Source organism: Heterodontus francisci, chromosome 1 (assembly GCF_036365525.1).
Source record: "Heterodontus francisci isolate sHetFra1 chromosome 1, sHetFra1.hap1, whole genome shotgun sequence".
NCBI classification, from domain to species: Eukaryota; Metazoa; Chordata; class Chondrichthyes; order Heterodontiformes; family Heterodontidae; genus Heterodontus; species Heterodontus francisci.
In genome coordinates, this window is record NC_090371.1 from 275993360 (window position 1) to 276015232 (window position 21873).

Sequence of the window (21873 nt, forward strand, 5' to 3'; positions counted from 1 at the left end):
TTTAAAGATGTTTTGTCATTGGTTGCCATGGCGTTGCCCACACTGCAGCAAAATGAATTGCTGTGCTGAAGCATAGCCTCCTATAGCAGTGCCATCTGGTGTGCAGGCTGAGTAATGACCTGTATTTGTGTATCGAGTATCCATTGTGATAAATGAGAGATGGCGTCAGCAAGAAGCATTCTCTACTGTTTGACAATAACTCCTTCTCGTTTTGCTAATATGTGACTAATACTGACTTGTCTTTGATGATGCAATGCACCAGAAGGTTAAGCACACATGGTTTTCCTGTCCGTTCAAAACCCAGTGCTTGGTCATCATTTCTTTTCCAGCAAGCGTAAGATAAAGAATGAACAGGAAGCAATATAACTAAGAGCGATAAAAAAAAGCACTGCAGATGCTGGAAATCTGAGGTCAAGCAGAATCCGTCAAAGAAACAAGAGTCAGTTGACGTTTTAGGTAGAAGCCCTTGCTCAGAACTGAAGGATCTAATGGGTGAACAGCGTTTAAAGTGGAAGAGAGCAAAGGGAAACAGGCAGGAACACATACACACAGGAAAAGAAATTGAAAGACTTGCAAAGTGCTAAGGAGGGCATTAGGAAATGGTTAAAGGACAAAAATGATACAAGTATTTCAGTGCTTCACTCAGAGAATGGTCAAGGGGCTGGATGGTATGCAAAGGGCAAACCCATTCAAAGAAGGTGGGTGATTATTTCAGCCAGCAGGGAATGATTCATTTGCACATAGGTGGGGAAGGCCTTCTCAATTTAGACACAAAGAGATCAGAACAGATTTTCCAAACCTTGGCTCAGAAATTCAACAATAATGCTCAGTAAAAGTAGGATGACTGCTCCAAGTAGCCTCCGAGAGGTTCTTTCTCATGCAACCTTTTAAGGATTGCCCGGGAAGTTGATGCTGAATGACTCTTTGATCTAACCAAAGTAGTTCCTACCTATCACGTCATGGTTGATTGGCAGAATACCAATACAGAGTATATTCAATCTCTGTAGATGAGCGATGAAGAGATTTAAGAAAAACAAAGTGTTGTTGTTTCCTTGTAATAGGTCACAGTCTCTTGGGTAAAAACTTTACCTCCAAGACACACACCACTCAGACATATATCGCCATTCCATCATCTGGATTAATATCCTGGAAATCGAATAGTATCTCCAGCAAGACTGATGCAGTTCAAGAAGAAGGCCCATCACCACCTTCTCAGGGCAACTAGGGGTGGATGCTAAATGCCGGACTTGCCAATGTTGCCCACATGCCGAGGACAAGTAAAGTATAGCCTTCCAAGGAATGAGAAGTGGAAGTAAAGGATGGCTGTTTCATATTTCGAGACAAATGCGAAGATCACTTTCAATGGGAACATGCAACAAAGTTTTGGAACAAGTCATTTCATGTGCATTAGGTAATTATCTGCATTATCAGCTGTGGCTCAATGGTAGCAGTCTCATCTCTGAGTCAGAGGGTCTTGGGTTCATGTCCACTCTAGAGGTCTGAGCACAAAATCTAGGCTGATGCTGCGGTGCTGTACTGAGGGAGTGCTGTATTGTTGTGTTTCAGATGGGATGTTAAACAGAGGCCCCAAATAATCCTTCAGGAGCATGTTAAAAATCGTACAGCACTATTTTGAAAATATTTATCCCACAACCAAAACCAAAAAAACAGATTATCTGGTCATTTATTTTATTGCTCTTTGAGGGAGCTTGCTGTGTGCAAATTGACTGCCACGCTTCCTACAAATCCACCAGTGACTAAATTCACTAAATACTTCTTTGGTGGTTTAAGTGCTTTGGAACGTCCTGAGGTTATGAAAGGTACTATATAGATGCAAGTCTCTCTTTCTTACTGGCAACTGATAGACTTCACCAAAGCAGCACTACCAAATCAGCAGTCTTTCATGTAAGGAAACTTATAGAAACGCAGGGGTGAGTTTTGGCTGTTTTCCGGAACTTGCAGAGTTGGTTTTGGACAGCCCAATGATGTCCAATGTTCTGGAGGTTAAGCCAACTATTAGAGCTCATTCGATCATCAGTACATCTTATAGGAGCCAGGCATTCACTCCCAACCTTAATTCAGAACAACGCCATTTGATAATCACATGGAGCCGTCGAAGAAGCAAAGTAACCAATCAGAACTTCTTTTTGAGAGTTTAGTGAGTTGGTACAGCTATAGGACAGGATGGAATTTTCTTCCTTTTGTGACCTGTCAAAATCTTCTCGATGGTTCTTGAATGTAGGAGGTTGCTCCGTTCAGTTGCCAAGTGTGGGACTCTCGAGGTGAAGAGAACAGATGCCTTCCAGAGGTTTAAGAATTCCCAACTTGAAATGCCAAAGGCAGCTTCACTCTTTAATTTCCTTGAACTAAGTTCTGGGAGAAAACAGGTGACTTTGGGCCTATGGTTCCTAAAGCTCTCCAGCACTGACAACTGACCCTACTTGAGACCTTCATGGGCAGAAGCAATGCGTTGTTCTCCAGCACACACGGCTTGGGAGGAGTCAGAGTTCCCACTCCTGATAGTGGACGCAACTGTGATGTCTTCCATGACTAAGCAGCCAGCCGACAATCACCGCTTCGGTTCATGCATGAAGAACAGCAGCTTGGGTAAGGTGATAAAGTGCTGCCATTCCTGTGGAACTGAACCCCAGTCAGTCCCTTCACAGGGGAAAAATATAATGTTAAAAAATCTGATTTTGTAGTATTTTAGTTTAACCATATGAAACAAGGCTGACCATCTGCCTACGACCTGGTAGATTTGAACTGATGCAATTGAGCTTCTTCGCCAATATTTAAAGGAGAGTCCACAAGATGTACGAAGGCTTGGAGTCTCCTGGGGAATGTTTCATTTGTAAAAGCATGGACAGTTAATTCTACAGAATCTCTCTTCTGAAATTGAGCTTACAAAACAGTCAGATGACAGCACTGGGATACAACAGTTATTATTTTTAATCGAATACATGCAAACACTTACGCACATAAAAGATATGTGTCTTTTGGATGAGATGTTAAACCTAGGCCCCATAGGCCCTCTCAGCAGGATGCAAAAGATCCCATGGCACTCTTTTAAAGAAGAGCAGGGGAGTTCTCCTCGGCGTCCCGGCAAATATTTATCCCTCAACCAACAATACGAAATGAGATTATCTTCTTATTATCACATTGCTGCTTTTGGGAGTTTGCTGTGTGCAAATTGTCTGCTGTGTTTCCTACATTAGAACAGTGACTATTCTTCAAAAGTACTATTATTGGCTTTAAAGTGCTTTGGGACATCCTGAGGTTGCGAAAGGTGCTATATAAATGCAAATCACTTTTTAAAAAACACTCATTCATACTCACAAACATAAACATGCACACTCTATTATTCACATTCACTCACACATAGTAATTCACATACAGACACACTAGTGCACATACATACTCTCATCCGCATATACACACACAGTAACCCTCACACACACTGCATACACGAAGCCACATACACTTACCTACAAACACGCTTGCAGACTCAAACTCACGCTTATTCATAAATACACAAACCTACACACATACAAACAAAAATACTCTTATTTTCGTAACTCTACTCTTCTATTTTATCCCATGGTTCTGTAACAGAACAGAAATAGCTACATATCTTGCTGAGTCCCGCAACATTTTGACTTCAGCTGGATCTGTGCTAGAGCTACTGCAGTCCAAGAAAACAAATCACACTATAAGGAGCAGCATTCCGACTGCAATTAAACCTTGTTCCAGCAGCCCATCGATCCAGTTGCACTAACTTACCTACAGTCGGTTCCTGTTGGTGTATGGTGGAGCTTTCCCCCACTGTTGTAAGCCACGACAGCTGATGTGTGAAAGTGAGCTTCCCAGTAGATTTCAGGATTGTTAAAGGGCAATGATTTTCTTTTTTTAAATCATCTGACTTTGTAATCTGTACACACCCTGAATTCCAACACATAATCGGACTAAAGATCCAAAGTATAATTAGTGAAAAGATAAGACTGAGCACAGTGTGTGGAGTTACGGGCCCCTTATAAACAGTGACTATGGTTTGCTTGTTATTTTGCTTTATGGCACATACTGTATACACAAAACAGATAACTTCCCAATATCTTGACCTTGGTGAAATAAAAGGCAGAACAGCTTACCTGAGTTTCCAGAACCATTATTTATACAGTTTTAATTTAACCCTTCAAGTGCTCAATTGCTGGCAGCATGAATCAAATGAAACACAAGACAAACACAAGGAGGCTTGACTCGATAAATTCCCTAAGCCATTTGGTTTTTCTTCCCACAAGTGCACCTTGATCCCTTTGGGGAACAGCGCTTGAGAGACTGAACAACCATTACCAGGACAATCTAAGGCAACTGTTCGGAAGTGGTTGTAAAAGGCCTTTCTTCCTGAATATTTCGTCTCCACCCCTTCTATTGAGTAGATGACCTGTGCTGCCCCACAGCAGTGGGGGTCAGTTTGGAGCTTGGAAAACTGACCTTGCTCTGCAACTCTCCTATCCTCTTGTCAGTTTTGTTTTCCCAATTCATTCTGGGATGCGGGGGTCACTGGCAAAGCCAACATTTATTCCATCTCCCTAGCTACTCTTTTTCTTCTGTGGTGAAGGCACTCCCACAATGCTGTCACGTCGGGAGTTCATTTTCCTTTTCCAGAAATTTACTTTATTCATAAGAATTTGCAAAAAATACATTTTTTTTATTCATTCAGGGATGTGGGTGTCGCTGGCCAGGCCAGCATTTATTGCCCATCCCTAATTGCCCTTGAGAAGGTGGTGGTGAGCTGCCTTGTTGAACTGCTGTAGTCCATTTGGGGTAGGTACACCCACAGTGCTGCCAGGAAGGGAGTTCCAGGATTTTGACCCAACAACAGTGAAGGAACGGCGATATAGTTCCAAGTCAGGATGGTGTGTGACTTGGAGGGGAACTTGCAGGTGGTGGTGTTCCCATGCATTTGCTGCCCTTGTCCTTCTATTTGGTAGAGGTCACGGGTTTGGAAGGTGCTGTCTAAGGAGCCTTGGTGCATTGCTGCAGTGCATCTTATAGATGGTACACACTGCTGCCACTATGCGTTGGTGGTGGAGGGAGTGAATGTTTGTAGATGGGGTGCCAATCAAGCGGGCTGCTTTGTCCTGGATGGTGTCGAGCTTCTTGAGCGTTGTTGGAGCTGCACCCATCCAGGCAAGTGGAGAGTATTCCATCACACTCCTGACTTGTGCCTTGTAGATGGTGGACAGGCTTTGGGGAGTCAGGAGGTGAGTTACTCGCCGCAGGATTCCTAGCTTCTGACCTGCTCTTGTAGCCACGGTATTTATATGGCTACTCCAGTGCAGTTTCTGGTCAATGGTAGCCCCTAGGATGTTGATAGTGGGGGATTCAGCGATGGTAATGCTGTTGAATGTCAAGGGGAGATGCTTAGATTCTCTCTTGTTGGAGATGGTCATTGCCCTGCACTTGTGTGGCGCGAATGTTACTTGCCACTTATCAGCCCAAGCCTGGATATTGTCCAGGTCTTGCTGCATTTCTACACAGACTGCTTCAGTATCTGAGGAGTCACGAATGGTGCTGAACATTGTGCAATCATCAGTGAACATCCCCACTTCTGACCTTATGATTGAAGGAAGGTCATTGGTGAAGCAGCTGAAGATGGTTGGGCCTAGGACACTACCCTGAGGAACTCCTGCAGTGATGTCCTGGAGCTCGGATGATTGACCTCCAACAACCACATCCATCTTCCTTTGCACTCGGTATGACTCCAGCCAGTGGAGGGTTTTCCCCCTGATTCCCATTCCCTGATTCCCATTGACCTCAGTTTTACTCCTTGATGCCATACTCGGTCAAATGCTGCCTTGATGTTAAGGGCAGTCACTCTCACCTCACCTCTTGAGTCCAGCTCTTTTGTCCATGTTTGAACCAAGGCTGTGATGAGGTCAGGAGCTGAGTGGCCCTGGCGGAACCCAAACTGAGCATCACTGAGCAGGTTATTGTGAAGCAGGTGCCGCTTGATGGCACTGTTGATGACACCTTCCATCACTTTACATAACAAAACAGTTCAAAACAGTTCAAATTTGACATTTCGGAACATGCAATGGAGATCAGATTCCTTTGATACAGAGCATGAAGTGCCTCACAACTCTTGGCATTCCATTTTATCTGCAATGCAATGTACATTTGCATTACACAGCAAAAACATTTTTGGTGCATACAGCCCAAGGGGTTTTACACAGGTTCCAGCCCCTCGGTTCACTACGGCAGGAGGTCCTTGCACAATTACCTTTGCGGCAGCTGCCCCAAGCTTTAGTGCATCCCTTAGCACGTAGTCCTGGACCTTGGAAGGTGCCAGTCTGCAGCACTCAGTCGTGGACAACCCTTTGCACTGGAAGATCAGCAAGTTTCAGACAGACCAAAGAGCGTCATTCACCAAGTTGATGGTCCTTCAGCAGCAGTTGATGTTTATCTCGGTGTGTGTCCCTGGGAACCGCCCATAGAGCACAGAGTCCTGTGTTACAGAGCTGCTCGGGATGAACCTCGACAAAAACCACTGCATCTCTTTCCATACCTGCTTTGCAAAGGCATATTCCAGAAGGAGGTGGACGACAGTCTCTTCCCCACCACATCCACCTCAAGGGCAGCGTGCTGAGGCATTGAGGCTCCAGGCATGCTGGAAGGATCTGATGGGGAGGGCCCTTCTCACCAAGCTCGGTCTCGGTGCTTGTTTGAAATTCCTGGCAATGAGGCATTCTGCCAAATGAATTTGAGAGTCTGCTCGGGGAACCATCTGACAGGATCCACCATCTCCTTTTTCCACAGGGCCTTAAGGTCATTCCGTGCAGACCACTGCCTGATGGATTGGTGGTCAAAGGTGTTTTTCTGCACAGATTTTTCCATGAAGGATAGGTGGTACGGCACGTTCCAACTGGATGGAACGTTCCGCGGCAATGTGGCCAGACCCATCCTTTGTAACACCAGGGACAGATAGAACATCAGCACATAGTGACATTTGTTGTTTGTGTACTGGAGTTCTACACACAGCTTGATGCAGCCGCACACAAAGGTGGCCATCAGGATCAGGGCGACGTTGGGTACGTTTTTCCCCCCTTTATCCAGAGGTTTGAACATCATGTCCCTGCGGACATGGTCCATTTTCGATCTCCAGATAAAGTGGAAAATGGTTCGGGTGACTGCTACGGCGCAGGAGTGGGACATGGACCAGACCCGCACCATGTACAGTAACAAAGTTAGTGTCTCGCACCTGATGAACAGGCTCTTACCTGCAATGGAGAGAGAAAGCTGCTCTCACATACCCAGTTTCTGTTTTACTATGGCTACTCGCTCCTTCCAGGTTTTGGTGCACGTCCCAGCCCCTCCGAACCATATCCCCAGCACCCTCAGGTAGTCTGACCTGACGGTGAAGGGGACAAAGGATCAGTCAGCCCAGTTCCCAAAGAACATAGCCTCACTCTTGCCATGATTTACTTTGGCTCCCAAGGCCAGTTCAAACTGGTCGCAGATGCTCATCAGTCTGCGAATGGATGGCAGAAATGAGCAGAAGATGGCAATGTTGTTCATGTATGGGGAGGCTTTCACCTGCGTGCCTCCACTGCTGAGATTGTAAGGAGTTAATGGAGGTTTGATATAACTGACTGGGTTTCTGCTTCAGAGAGCAGGTAGCAGAGTCAACTATGTTGATGTTCCAATGGTGTCACATTTAGGCCAGAGTGAGAAGGGATAGTTTCCTTCCCTAAAGGACATTAGGAAAATCGGACATTCTTTATAGTCACTTTTATTCATGCCAGCTTTTTATTTCGAGATATTTCAAACTGAATTCAATTCATAAACTATCACTGTGGGATTTGAACTCATACCCTCTAGATTATTACACCCTGTCTCAGGATTACTAGCCTTGTCCTATAACCATCATACTACCATGTCCACTGCACTAGCACCAACATCCTGAGTCACTTTGCCACAACTATTTTAAATTTAGAAGCCCAAATTGCCAATATTGTTATCTTGAAGAGATTACTAAATTTGTCTGGTTATCTGCACAACTGCAAAACTAAGCTTTCATTAATAGCTCATAAGAGACTAATGACCAGTCCAAGGACAAATTATTGACTCGATTTGCCCGCTTTATGAGGTAGCCATGCCGCATTTCGTCAGTTGTAAGACACTTTGGGATATCCTGAGGTTGTAAAAGGTACGATTATAAATGCAAGTTTGTTCTTTTGTTCAAGGTAATGGAACCTTAATGAGGTGAGTGGAACATATTGAACAGCTACAGGTGTTTGCTGGAAATCAGAAACTATCGATCAGGTAAAGTGTGAAGCAAAGAACCCTTTGGCACAAATAGCTGGTTAAATGGCCTCCTTCAGTGCTGTAAGGTTCTATAAAATCGCAAATTCATTCTACGGTTCACTAGAAATACCAACTTGAGATGATCTTCAACGCATACATGAAGCAATTGGCGAATTCTTTACCACATCCAGTCTAAAAAATCTGTCGAACAGAACTTCAACCCTCTAAAGCCATGCAGGATCTGCCCTGAGGGACAGTATAAGGTTCCCTGTATTGGACCTCAGCATTGTTTCAAGCAGTTTCTCCTAATCAATGTGAGGCTTGAAGGCCTATAATGAAATGCTCCATTCTTAGGCCCCCTTTGTTAGATATGAACTTCACTCGCCACCTGTCAACCCTCTTGGATCTGCCAGAGTCCAAAAAGATCAGAAGCAGTAGGGGATCAATCACCACATACATAACCAACTCACAGTGTTGCAAAATCTCGCCCAGCGTGACCTTTGTTTCCTTCCTTTGTTTCCATGATATCTTTATTGAATTTGAGGAAATATGCAAGACTGGAAGCAGCAATGTGGAATAGAACACTTTATTGTTCAAGAAGTTAGAGGACAGTCAATGTCCACATAGGTGACAGAAACAATTAATACTGACCATCGTCTGATTGTTTAATTGCCCCATATTTTCAGTCTATTTAATAGGTTTTTGAAAGATTGGAACAGTGATGTCTGTTCCAATGGGAATCTTGTTTATCTGCTCTGATAGCTCTCCTTTATCCAGAAAATGGAGGCATGGCTCATCGGAGTTTACTAGGAGGCACACCCTGATAACTCACAGCCCTACATAGGAATAGGCCATTCAGCCCCTTGCATTGATTGAATAATTTTATTTTATTCTTTCATGGGACATGGGCATCACAGGCAAAGCCAGCATTTGTTGCCAATCCCTAATTGCCCTTGACAACTGAGTGGGCTTGTTAGGCCATTTCAGGGGGCAGCTAAGAGTCAACCACTTTGCTGTGGCTTTGGAGTCACATGTAGGTCAGACCAGGTAGGACAGCAGATTTCCTTCCCTATAGGGCATTAGTGAATCAGATGGGTTGTAAACAACAATCGACGATAGTTTCATGGCACCATTATCGAGACTAGCTTTCAATTTCCAGATTTTAATGAATTAATTGAATTTAAGTTCCACCAGCTGCCATGGTGGGATTTGAACCTGTATCCCCAGGGCATTAGCCTGGGCCTCTGGATTACGAGTTCAGTGACAACACCACTACGCCACTGTCTACCCCTTCAATCCTTCAATTAGATCACGGCCGATCTGGAACTCAATTCCATTTACCCGCCTGAGTTCCATATCCCTTGATAACTTCAACCATCACAGATCTATTGATCTCAGTCTTGCATGCTCCAATTGTTCAAGCATCCAAATCTTTTTGAGTTCTGGCAGGGCTGGGGGGGGGAGGGGTGCAGGGGGGGGGGTGGCGGTGAGTGTGGCGGGCAGGGGAGAATTCCAGATATGTATGAAAAAGTGGTTCCTGATTTCCTGATTTCACTCCTAAAATGGTTTAGCTCTTAATTTTAAGATTATGTCCCCTTGTTCTTGATTGCCCAGCCAAAGGAAATAGCTTTTTCCATATCTATTTTAGGACTGAGTTCAAACTTAATGCCAAGAGCTCTGATTGGATGGCAACTGGTTACGGGTGTTGGGAGGTCAACAGGAAGTTAAGCCTGATCAGTCTGGATTGCAGTGATCCTCCCCACGAGATGGCATTAGTGAAAAGAGGTGGGTGAGCTTTGTAGTCTGACAATACAAAATAACCCCGAAAAAACTTGGTCTAAGTTTGAAACAGCTTCTTCTCTAAGAGCTTTGAGATCAGAAATCCCACAAAGTGCGACTATAAACATGGCAGACAACAGAAAACTGTGGTTGGCCATATGAAATAAAAGATATAGGCCCAGAACAGACAAAGGATTTTTATCAGCAGAGTGTGAGGAAAATAGTCATACCATACAGGTCCTCAAATGATCTTTCCCCATAGCAAAATCCTACATATATATGGAGGGTGCAAGGCTGAACAAGTATCTTTAAGAATCTCAATCTCCCAAAGAAAATATTAAAACAGTCAAAATACCTCCCAGAGGTGGAACCTATGTGTGTGCTAATGATTCCTGGAATGTAGCCCGTGAAGCAGAAGCCAGGAAAATCAAGTGTCAAGTTATAGCAATAGGAGTGGTGGATGCTTGGGATCCCATCTGCCAGGTGACACCAGCTAGGCAGCACATCTGTCAGCTACCACTGGCTTCTGAGCTGCAGAGGTAGGGAAAGGATGGGAATAATGAGCTGGAAAAAAGGAATTTACGCCCAGAGAACATGAGACAGAACAAGAATAAAAGCCACAAAGACGAGATCGGTCAGTAAGCAATCACAACTGATGGTGCTAACCTTTTTCTTCGGCAGCGGTCTTGTTACTTCAGAGGTTAACTCACTTGGCGGCAGTGGACAGGGTCTGACTGCGATGGACATGTCACCATAGGCTTCCTGTGGAAATAGTTTCAACAGAGAAAAGCATAATGATTTCAAAGCATCCTGAAAGCACAAGTAGAAAAATAAATCTGTGCTCATGAATGATATGAAATAAATTACATTGAGTTCGGAGTCCCACCAGATTTAGATGGAGGCCAAGGAAAAGCACATAGTACAATTAAAACCTGGCAAGAGTAAGTTGATCAAGATTGCAAAATTCGTGTTCACAATAAAAAAAAATGTTGAATATTTGCGCTACCTTGAAGTTGTTGTAGTTATATGAGGGAAGGGGCAAATGGTTCAAATCCCAGCCTTTCACCTTTTTAAACCTACTACATATTTCAACTCAGCCCTAAGGCAATGGGCAGGAGATCAAACAAGGCTCACGCCTATAAATCTTCCAAAATGCAGCGATTCAACCTTCTGCGTTGCCAAATGCAAAACAGAAAAATATTTTATTGGCGATCAAAATGTCATGTCTTATCACACCACATTGCTGACTTCTCTTTAAATTGTTTACCACACACAGCCATTAACCAATGTTAAACACTTTTTCACCTAAGCGTGATTGGCAGACTTTCAACTGGTCCTTTTGAACACATTTTTACAACTTTGTTTTGACGACTTATGGAAGGTTATCAGCTGTACTAACTTCCGAGTAGCACAAACTAAGGAAAAAATGAGAGGTCTTTAGAGGTCAAGGCATAATCTAACTAAATTTATAGGTGTGACAATCTACCAGAGAAAGTTTGATGTTCATTTCAGCAGCACCTCCCTAACCCGTGACCTCCACTATCTAGAAGGACAAGGACCGCAGGAGCATGGGAATACCACCACCTCCAAGTTCTTGGAAATATATCTCTATTCCTTCATCATTGCTGGGTGTAAATCCTGGAACTCCCTTCCTAACAGCACTGTGGGTGTCCCAGCCCATATGGACCACAGTAGTTCAAGAAGGAGGCTCACCACCACCTTCTCAAGCATGATTAGGGATGGGCAATAAATACTGTCCTAGCCAACAATACCCACATCCAGTGAATGAATGAAAGAGTTGAGGGAGTAGTAAAGATATGGGCTGGGCTATTGTTCACTGCCTTCAACTCTTCACCATTTGTGATCAAATCTACAATATTTTGGTAGCAGCCAAAAGTTAGATTTAAAAGATTTCCATGATTGAACAACCTCAAGGATGCTTTGTGGTTGAAGTCACATTTTCTGTTATGTTATATCTGCCTCTTAAGTAGAAAATGTTGAGATTGGGTTCAAAATGAGAGACAAATCTTTCCCTCTTCAACCATACATCAAGCAGAAAATATCCCGTTGCCCTCAAACATGACAATCACCATGTACACCCTCTGCCACAAAGACTTTAACGTGCTGTTAATCCCAAATTGATAACTTATATCAGTGTCTTCAGCCTGCGGCTCTGGAACCACACGTAGATTATTCAGGACTCATGCAGCTCCCGACCTTGATCGATCAAGCCCATTTTGATGGTAATTAAATGGCATGGTTCATTTTTTTAAACTTTTTAAACTTTTACTAACATTGTACTTGTGAGAAAGTATCACTCAATTAACAACTTCTTTGTAACAACCTTTATAATATCTCTCTTGTTCTCATTATTATTGGCATTTGTGGGTCTTAAAATATTGCATTTTTGACTACATTTAAAAAATTGCTCTTGTTATTAAGGTTGCTGACCTCTGACCTAGATGTTAGAGTCTTTATAGGAGGGAAGGGCTGTAAAAGTCCTGGCCTTATTATGATACACTATAGGGTTCTATTATTTAATATTCATTCTTGGTATGTAGAGTTTGCAGACAAGGTTGGCATTTATTGCTGCCCTAAGTAGCGGTTTGACACAACTGAGGGCTGTTAAGAGTAACTCTAGTTGGTGTGATACTGAAACCACATACAGGTCAGAGCAGGTAAGGATGGCAGCTTTCCCTCCCTAAAGGACATGAGCAAACCAGTTGGGTTGTAGCGACAATCCAACAACTTCACGGTCACTTTCACTGATAGCAAGCATTTTAATTTCTAGCTTAAAAACAAAATTCAAAATCTCAAATTGCCATAGTGGGATTTGGACAGATATTCTCTGGATTATTATTCAAGTAAAACAGCCACTAGACTATCATAACTTTACTCGGTACCACCCAAACAGCAATGTCCATAACAAAGAGGAGTTGGTATGACCTACAGACTTCCAATAACCTTGAAAATGAACTTACAGAAGAAAAGAACGTGTTCAGAAGGACTGATTGAAAGGCAGCCAAAGACGTCATGTGGAAAAATATTTCCTGTAAACTTCCAATGTGTGGTAAACAATTCAAATAGGGAACAGCACTGTGGCACAATAAGACACAACATTTTTAGTGCCAATTTACAGAAAATGACTCGTCAATGTATTGCTTTGTGCAGACTGGCAATATGATCAAAGTTGTCTTGTTTCATGATAGGGTGTGTTGAATTATAAAATATGTACTGCTGAACTAAAAAAATCAGCTAAAAAAAATATGTTCCCAATTTTTTAAAAAGGAATTATTATAATAGGGGCAGTGACTGGCCCACAGACAAATTAGAATTGTAAAAACAAAAGCCCTGATTTTAATCCTTTGGGCCTGATGAAAATGGGGATGTGAGGGTGGGGTGACGTGGTTAAAATTCTCGCAGCGACCTATTCACCAGATTTTCATTGCCTATGTGTCACACATTTTAATAGGCGTATTCTGACCAGCCAGCAAGCTCCTTGCCCGGCAGGCAAGGCCTCATAGAAACTTAAAAGCCAGGGTTTTTTAATGTTATTCAGGCCATGGCTGTATCTGTACCCTGTGCTGGCCTCCTCACAGAGCAGCAAGAGGGAAAGAAGGCTGAACAGGTACTTTGAATAAAATTATTTTCTCTGGGCCCACAAGGGAACCTAAAGCTTTGGGTTTCCCACTCCCGACCGCAATTGTCTAACCCCCATCCCCCTCACCACTGACCTAACTAATGTGAACTGTGGGGCATTAAAATGTTGGCCTTGCCAGTGACGGCCATATCTCGAGCATAAAAAGAATCAGTTTGATTTCCAGCTGCCACTGCTGTAAATCAATCTACTACAAATTACAAAGGAGGAAGTACTCTCACCAAATAATATGGCGAATACTATTGCAGGTCAGAAAAAAAAATCACAGAAAGTATCCTGTCTTCACAAGATAGAATTCCCAGATGTTTATAGCACAATACAAGGTAACTCAGCCCCCCACGTGTCTGAGGAAGGCAAAATCATTCAGACAGCTGTCCTTGCTGCTCATTTAGAGGGATATTGGGCATAAATACTCTCGTGGCGTCTCCCATCCGCCACAGTGATGTTGCTAGATGGGCAGTGGGGGAACCTCGCTTACATGCACAAATAGTGGTTTCTCCCACGCCTGTGGTGAAGGTACGGCATGAGTAGCTAGGACACAGTTATGAGAGAGTTCCCGGTCACAATGCATTCATACAACGTACAGGAGCGAGTTTGACCTTTGGCATGTAGTAGGGAGGGGACTCGTTACCGAGGGCTTCTGGAGTGGGGGGAGGTGTTAAACACATCCTCTATTCTCAAATATCTGGTTGTGACTGGAGTTTCCAACTAATTTGCCATAAATGTAAACCGCCAAGGACACTGCATCACACAAGTTGAGGTACTTTGCTTTTGCTGAGCGTAACCAAATCATTAGTTCAGAAGATTTCAAATCAGAAGAGACAATTCAAAAAATATTTTCACCCTTGCCTACTCTCATCCCAAAAGACAACTATGATTTATGGAACCACAGGAAAGATTCAGACTGGCGGTTAATTTGAAGAACCAGCCTTCCAGTGGAATGAAACGGAGCCCAGAAATTCTGTGCGCTTGTGAGAGAGGAAACAGTATGGCTGTCTAAGTACAGACACGGTACAGATTCCCCATTACTATTTCAAGTACTCTGTCAAAGAGAAGAGTGAGACGGAGGAAGTATGAAACATTCTGTGATGTGGAAGCCAAGGTTTTGCAGTATTGGCCGTCCTTCTATTTAACGTCAACCAAGACTTCAAAAACAAGACCAGAAGACCAGCGCAGATGGAAACCCTCCTGTATATAGATCAGAACATGGATCTATTGTACCCAATCTGGAACTGGACTTCTTTGTCCTACATTCTAATCTCACAAAACACAGGAACATTTCTGATACACAGAGCTGTGCTGATTCACAAGTTTCAATGCGCATTGTTATGACCGAGGCGGAAAGGGTACACTGTTTATTCTAGTCCCACTCTCCACAGGTCACAACATATATTTAAATTTTCCCACTTACCGATATGGTCAATCATATACTCTATTTTTCCCAGAATAAAACACACCAACCAGGTTTCTTTAATAACAAAATTATCAGTTTATTATAAAACAAGTCTTAACCAGTAATGAAGTAAAGTATAAACACACGGATTGAAATATTAAATTCCCTTTTTACCTTAGCCCCTCACATTCACACACACACACAGACACATACATCGATTAACCGAAAAAATAGAAGGGAATTTTGCTTCATCTGTTACAAAAATAGCAAACAAATAAAAAACACTTAGGCTGAACACTTGCTCATTCTTGCAGAAAAAAAAATATGGAAAATGTTTTTTGTTTTGGTTTGGAGTCCCATATACGTATAGACGAATGTCACTGGGATCATCCTAGAACAGCTCTTTCCAGGCAATGTTGAAGATCAGTTTGGCTAGACTTTCCAAGAAATGCAGCTGCAGAGGCTTCAGACAGGCCTTACAGCAGAATTGCGGCAACAGGGGTTTCAGTTCCTACACATTCTATAAGCAGGGTTTCTTCAAATACAGGAGGAAAGGGGAGACTGGCACACTGGATATGCAGAGTTTCTTTCCAAGAAAGAGAAATAGATAAGCTGGGTTTTCCAACTGTCTTTTTTAACAATTCAAAGTGAAACCAAAAACATTCCAGAAGTCAAGCCTCTATAAATCTTGACCTGTCACTTCTCTGTAAACATCTTCTCCAAGTCAAAACAACAAGCTCCCTGCTGGTATTTTATCTGAAAACAGGTGCTTTCTAGTAAGGGCTTATTTACAAGCCAAATCCAGGAAGCCTTCTGGTGACCTCTTAAAAATACACAAAGTTCAGCATCTCTTCAAGCTTCCAGATGAATCAATGCCCATAATTCAACTATAAGTCCTTAAAAATATATTTGGAAGCACTCTCATAACAACTTGGTGAGGCATCTATTAGATATCCCTTAAAGTGACCCCATGGGGTAGCCTGAAGATCACTGAGCTCCAATTGGAGCTTTTATTTAAATTTTCTTCCATAAAACAGGAACATTTCCCAGTCTGTCATGAACAAGATTACAGGCAAATTGCCCCTTAGCATTGAAAAACTTTACACGAAGCAGTAATAGACAGACTTGAATTTATGTAGCACCCATCATGGTCTCAGGACACCCCAAAGCATTTTGCTGTCAAAGAAGTACTTATTGAGGCGTAGTCACTGTTGCAATGTTGGAAATGTGGAAACCAAATTGCACACAGCAAGATCCCACACACGCCAAATTAAATAAACGACCAGATGATCTGTTTAGGGATTGGCCAGGATACCGGAGAGAACACACCTACTCTTCTTCGAAATAGTGCCACAGTTCACGTACTTCCACCTAAGAGGGCAGGACTGGATTTCGGTTTATCATCTCATCTGAAAGATTGCACCTCTGACAATGCAGCACACCCTCAGCACTGTATTGAAGTGTCAGCCTCAATTACGTGCTCAAGTCCCTGGAATGGATCTTCAACCCACAAGGTTCTGATTCAGATGTGAAAGTGCTGCCCATTCAGCCATGACTAACACCTTAAAGCAGATTCCTTAATAGATTCTTTAAAATAGTACAATTATGTGCACTTTTGAAGATATTGGAGATGTCATCTTGAGGTGCCAAATGATAATTCCAACTGCAGTTACGATGAACCCATTAACTACTGATTACTCTCAGATCACAGTGAACATTTCCTTTTACATCTAGACAAACTGTGGGGAGTATTTTAGCTTTCAGAGCCCCCAAAACAATAACAACAACAATTTGTATTTGTATAGCACCTTTAACGTAATAATACATCCCAAGATGTTTCACAGGAGCATTATAAAACCAAATATGACACCAAGCCACATCGGGGGATATTAGGGTCAGATGATCAAAAGCTTGGTTAAAGAGGTTGGTTTTAAGGAGAGTCTTAAAGGAGGAAAGTGAGGTAGAAAGGTGTTGGGAGGGTATTCCAGAGCTTGGGGCCGAGGCAACTGAAGGCACAGCCATCAATGGTGGAGTGATAAAAATCGAGGATGCGCAAGAGGCCAGAATTAGATAAGTGCAGATATCTTGGAGGGTTGTGGGGCTGGAGGAGATAACAGAGATAGGGAGAGGCGAGGCCATGGAGGGATTTGAAAACAAGGATGGGAATTTTAAAATCAAGATATTGCTTGACTGTGGGCCAGTGTAGGTCAGCGAGCACAGGGGTCATAGGTGAATGGGACTTAGCGTGAGTTAAGACACAGGCAGCAGAATTTCCAATGTTTAGGGAGGATAGGATGTGGGAGAGCAGCCAGCAGTGTGTTGGAATAGTCAGGTCTAGAGGCAAGAATGAGGATTTTACCAGCAGATGAGCTGAAACAGACAGATTTTTGGTCTCTCGGGAAATCAAGGGCTATGGGAGTGGCTCTCCGAATGAGAAATTCACCTAATGCCATTCCTTGCTTTCTCCCCTGCACATTCTTCCTTTTCAGATAACAGCCTAATGCCTCGATTGAACCTGCCTCCACCACTTGGGCAGTGCATTCCAGACCTTAACCACTCGCTGCGTGAAAAAGCTTTTCCTCATGTCACTTTTGCTTCTTTTGCTGTCAGTTTAAATCTGTGCCCTCTCGTTCTCGATTCTTTCACGAGAACAGTTTCTCCCTATCTACTCTGTCCAGACTCCTCATAATTTTGAATACCTCTACCAAATCTCCTCTCAGCCTTCTTTTCTCTAAGGAAAACATTCCTAACTTCTCCAATCTATCTTCATACCCGAAGTTCTTCATTCCTGGAACCATTCTTGTGAATCTTTTCTGTAGTGTCTCTAATGCCTTCACATCTTTCCGAAAGTGCAGTGTCCAGAACTGGACACAATAGTCTGCTCCTATTTTTTATGTTCTTAAGACAGGAGTGAAGTCAGGTGATGTTATGGAGGTGGAAATAGGTGATCTTAGTGATGGCGCAAATATGTGGCTGGAAGCTCATCATGGGATCAAATATGACATCAAAGTTGCAAACAGAATGGTTTAATCTCAGACTGTTGCCAGGGAGAGACATGGAGTCAGTAACTAGGCAACAGAGTTTGGAGCGGGGACTAAAAATAATGGTTTCAGTCTTCCCAAAATTTAATTGGAGGAAATTTCTGCTCATCCAGTGCTGGATGTCAGATAAGCAGTCTGATAATTTAGCAACAGTGGAGGAGTCGAGAGACGCGATGGTGAGGTAGCACTGAATGTTGACAGCATACAGGTAAGAACTAACACTGTGCTTTTAGATGATGTTGCTGAGGGGCAGCATTTATTTATTTATTTATAGATACAGCACTGAAACAGGCCCTTCGGCCCACCGAGTCTATGCCGACCATCAACCACCCATTTATACTAATCCTACACTAATCCCATATTCCTACCACATCCCCACCTGTCCCTATATTTCCCTACCACCTACCTATACTAGGGGCAATTTATAATGGCCAATTTACCTATCAACCTGCAAGTCTTTTGGCTGTGGGAGGAAACCGGAGCACCCGAAGAAAACCCACACAGACACAGGGAGAACTTGCAAACTCCACACAGGCAGTACCCAGAATCGAACCCGGGTCGCTGGAGCTGCGAGGCTGTGGTGCTAACCACTGCGCCACTGTGCCGCCCTGTATGTAGATGTAGATGAGAAATAGGAGGGGGCTAAGGATAGATCCTTGGTGGCCAGAGGTAATGGTGTGGGAGCTGGAAGAGAAGCCAATGCAAGTGATTCTCTGGTTTTGATTAGGTAGATAAGAGAGGAACCAGGCGAGAGCAGTCCCACCCAGCTGGACGACAGTGGAGAGGCTTTGGAGGAGGATGGTGTGGTCAATCATGTCAAAGGTTGCGGATAGGTTGAGAAGGGCAAGGAGGGAAAGTTTACTTTTGTCCCGGTCACATAGGATATCATTTGTAACTTTGATAAAAGCTGTTTTGGTTAGGTGGAAACCTGGTTGGATGGATTCAAACATGGTATTCTGGGAAAGATGAACACGAATTTGGGAGGTGACAACATGTTCAAGGACTTTGGAGATGAAAGGGAGGTTGGCGCTGAGATGGTAGTTTGCTAGGACAGTGGGTTCAAGGGATGGTTTTTTGAGGTGGGGTGATGACGGCAGATTTAAAGCAGAGAGGGACAACACCTAAAGACTTGAGGACCAGGAGGGGAGTTGGGTGGTCAGGGGTTTAGTGGGAATAGGGCCGAGGGAGCAGGAGGTGGACATTGTGGAAAAGATGAGCTTGGAGAGGGCAGGGGGGGAAATAGGAGAGAAACAAGAGAAAAATGTGAGTTCAGGGCTAGGACGGCGGGGGAGCTTTAGAGGAAGCTTGGCCACATGGGTCATTGGAAAGGAGGGATGTGGCAGATCATCTCGATCTTAGTGACAAAGAAGTCCACGATCTCCTCGCACATATTGTCCCCATGACAGGAGACCCAGAAAGGTTTCTCATGATGAAACACATCATCAAATTTCATCTGCTTTTGCCAGACTGAAGCAGTGACATTGAAAACAACTTCAGCTCGTTCAAGAAAGCCATAGAATTGTCTGTTTGAAAGTGGTAACCGTGGCTCAGCAGAAAGGCTCTCGCCTTTGAATCAGAAGCTCGTGGGTCACACTCCAGGGACCTGAGCACAAAATCCAGGTTGACACTCCCAATGCAATAAAGAGGGAGCGCTGCACTGTTGGAGGTGCCATCTTTCAGATGAGACATTAAATCATCTGCCCTCTCTGGCGGACATAAGTGATCTCATGACACGGAAACTGTCAGGGTATCAAGGCAGAACAGCGACCATCAATGGGGTTTGAATAACTGACCTGCCTGATTCAGGCAACCATCCAACAGACAGCGCAGTGAAGAAAGCAACAACTGTCTGTACAAAATATAACAAGAGAATTCCCAAGCATCAACAAATGATCTCACCATGTGTTTGGTGAGCTGCAAGTTTTGGAGTTCTAATTACATACAACAACAACTTTTCAAGATTTCAGGAAAAATAATTTGTTGTGGCATTTTTTTTTTGGTGTAGTGATAATTTAAAATATAAATTGTGGAGCTATCCAGCAAAGTTCAATCTGCACTGAACAAGCATTGATTAGGGCTCTGATATAGCTGCACTCTGCTCCTGGCATAGACTCTCAGCAGCAGTGTGGGCTGCTCTGTGGTCACAAGTCTGAATTGACAAAGCCTCCCTGATGGGATTCACAAATTGCACTGAAATGTATCTTATCTCCTGAGTCCATCAGGTAAAAGGAGGAATATCTTCACCCTGGGAAGGTTTTGAATGAGAACCTTTGTACCGGCACTGGATTCTACACTCCTCTTCCAAAGCAAGATTACAATGTACAAAAGCAAAATTCTGCAGATACTGGAAATTTGAAATAAAGAAACTGCTGGAGGTGTGAGTACAACCCCCACTGTGCTGTGGCTGACACCTTAAAAAAGATTCCTTAAAATAATATAATTACACGCACTTTTGAAGTTATTGCATATGTCACCTTGAAGTCCCAAAGGATAATTCCAACTGCAGTCAAGGGGAACTCATTAACTATTGATTATCATCAGATCACAGCGGACGCTTACACAGTCGGTGACAGTTTACATCTAGACAAACTGTGGGGAGTGTTTCGGCTTGAAAGATCCCACAGTCACAGGAGACCCGGAAAGGTTTCTCTTGATGAAGCAAAGCAGCAAATTGCATCTGGCTTTGAAGCAGTCAAACTGAAACTAACTGCAGCTCAATCAAGGTGGTTGTGTTGTGGTAATGTCACTACACTAAGAAGCCAGGGGCCTGAGCCTGGACAGGGGTTCAAATCCCACCATAGCAGTTGGTGGAATTTAAATTCAATTAATTAATAAAAATCTGGAATTGAAAGCTAGTTGTAGTAATAGTGCCATGAAGCTATTGTCAATTGTTGGTATAAACCCATCTGGTTCACTAATGTCCTTTAGGGAAGGAAATCTGCCGTCCTTACCTGGTCTGGCCTACATGTAACTCCAGACCCACAGAAATGTGGTTGACTCTTAACTGCCCTCTGAAATGGCCACTCAGTTGTCAAGGGCAATTAAGGGTAGGCAACAAATGCTGGCCTTGCCAGTGACACCCACATCCCATGAAAGAATAAAAAAATCAAGAAAAACATAGAAATACCTATTTTACAGTGTCAGCTGTGGCTCAGTGGAAGCACTCTCGCCCAGCATCAGAAAGGTATGTGTTTGTGCCCACCAGAACCCAATTCTGATGAAAGCTCATTGACCTGAAACATTAACTCTGAATCTCTCTCCACAGAAGCTGTCAGACCTGTTGTGTACGTCAAGAAAACCCCCATGGCAAATGAGAAATATCAATTTCATCAGCTGGAAACTTACATTAGACTTTTAATGGGAAAAAATCCTACAATAACTTTTTAAAAAACTACCAGGCCACCGCAAATTTGCATCTGAAACACCTTTTCATATTCAAAAGATGCACCCAGAGCCAGAGGGTTGAGCAGAATGGACCCAGGACAACGGTTTGCTCTAAATGATTGAATTACCTCAAATGGCTTCATTAGCATGGCAGTCAAGGCAATCCTAACATAATGACTTTGAAAGAGCAAAACTCTTCCAAGCGTAAATTGGCACCCTGGGGCATGTGTAGCCAATTCCTAACTTTGAATTTCATTAGAAGGTTCCAGAAAACCTGAAGCAGCCATGCGACTGTCTGTCCATCTCGGGGGAAG

The 21873-nt window shown here is 43.3% G+C and overlaps 1 protein-coding gene across 5 annotated transcripts in view; it reads right to left on the reverse strand.

Annotated features, from left to right (window-relative positions):
* The window catches only part of fam13a (family with sequence similarity 13 member A), a 256398-nt gene that overhangs the window by 107597 nt on the left and 126928 nt on the right, over positions 1–21873 (reverse strand). For all 5 annotated transcript variants that reach the window (XM_068045839.1, XM_068045833.1, XM_068045834.1 and 2 more), the window contains one exon: positions 10750–10845. In XM_068045839.1, coding sequence (XP_067901940.1) covers positions 10750–10845 — 96 coding nt within the window. The remainder of the gene's footprint in view (positions 1–10749; positions 10846–21873) is intronic.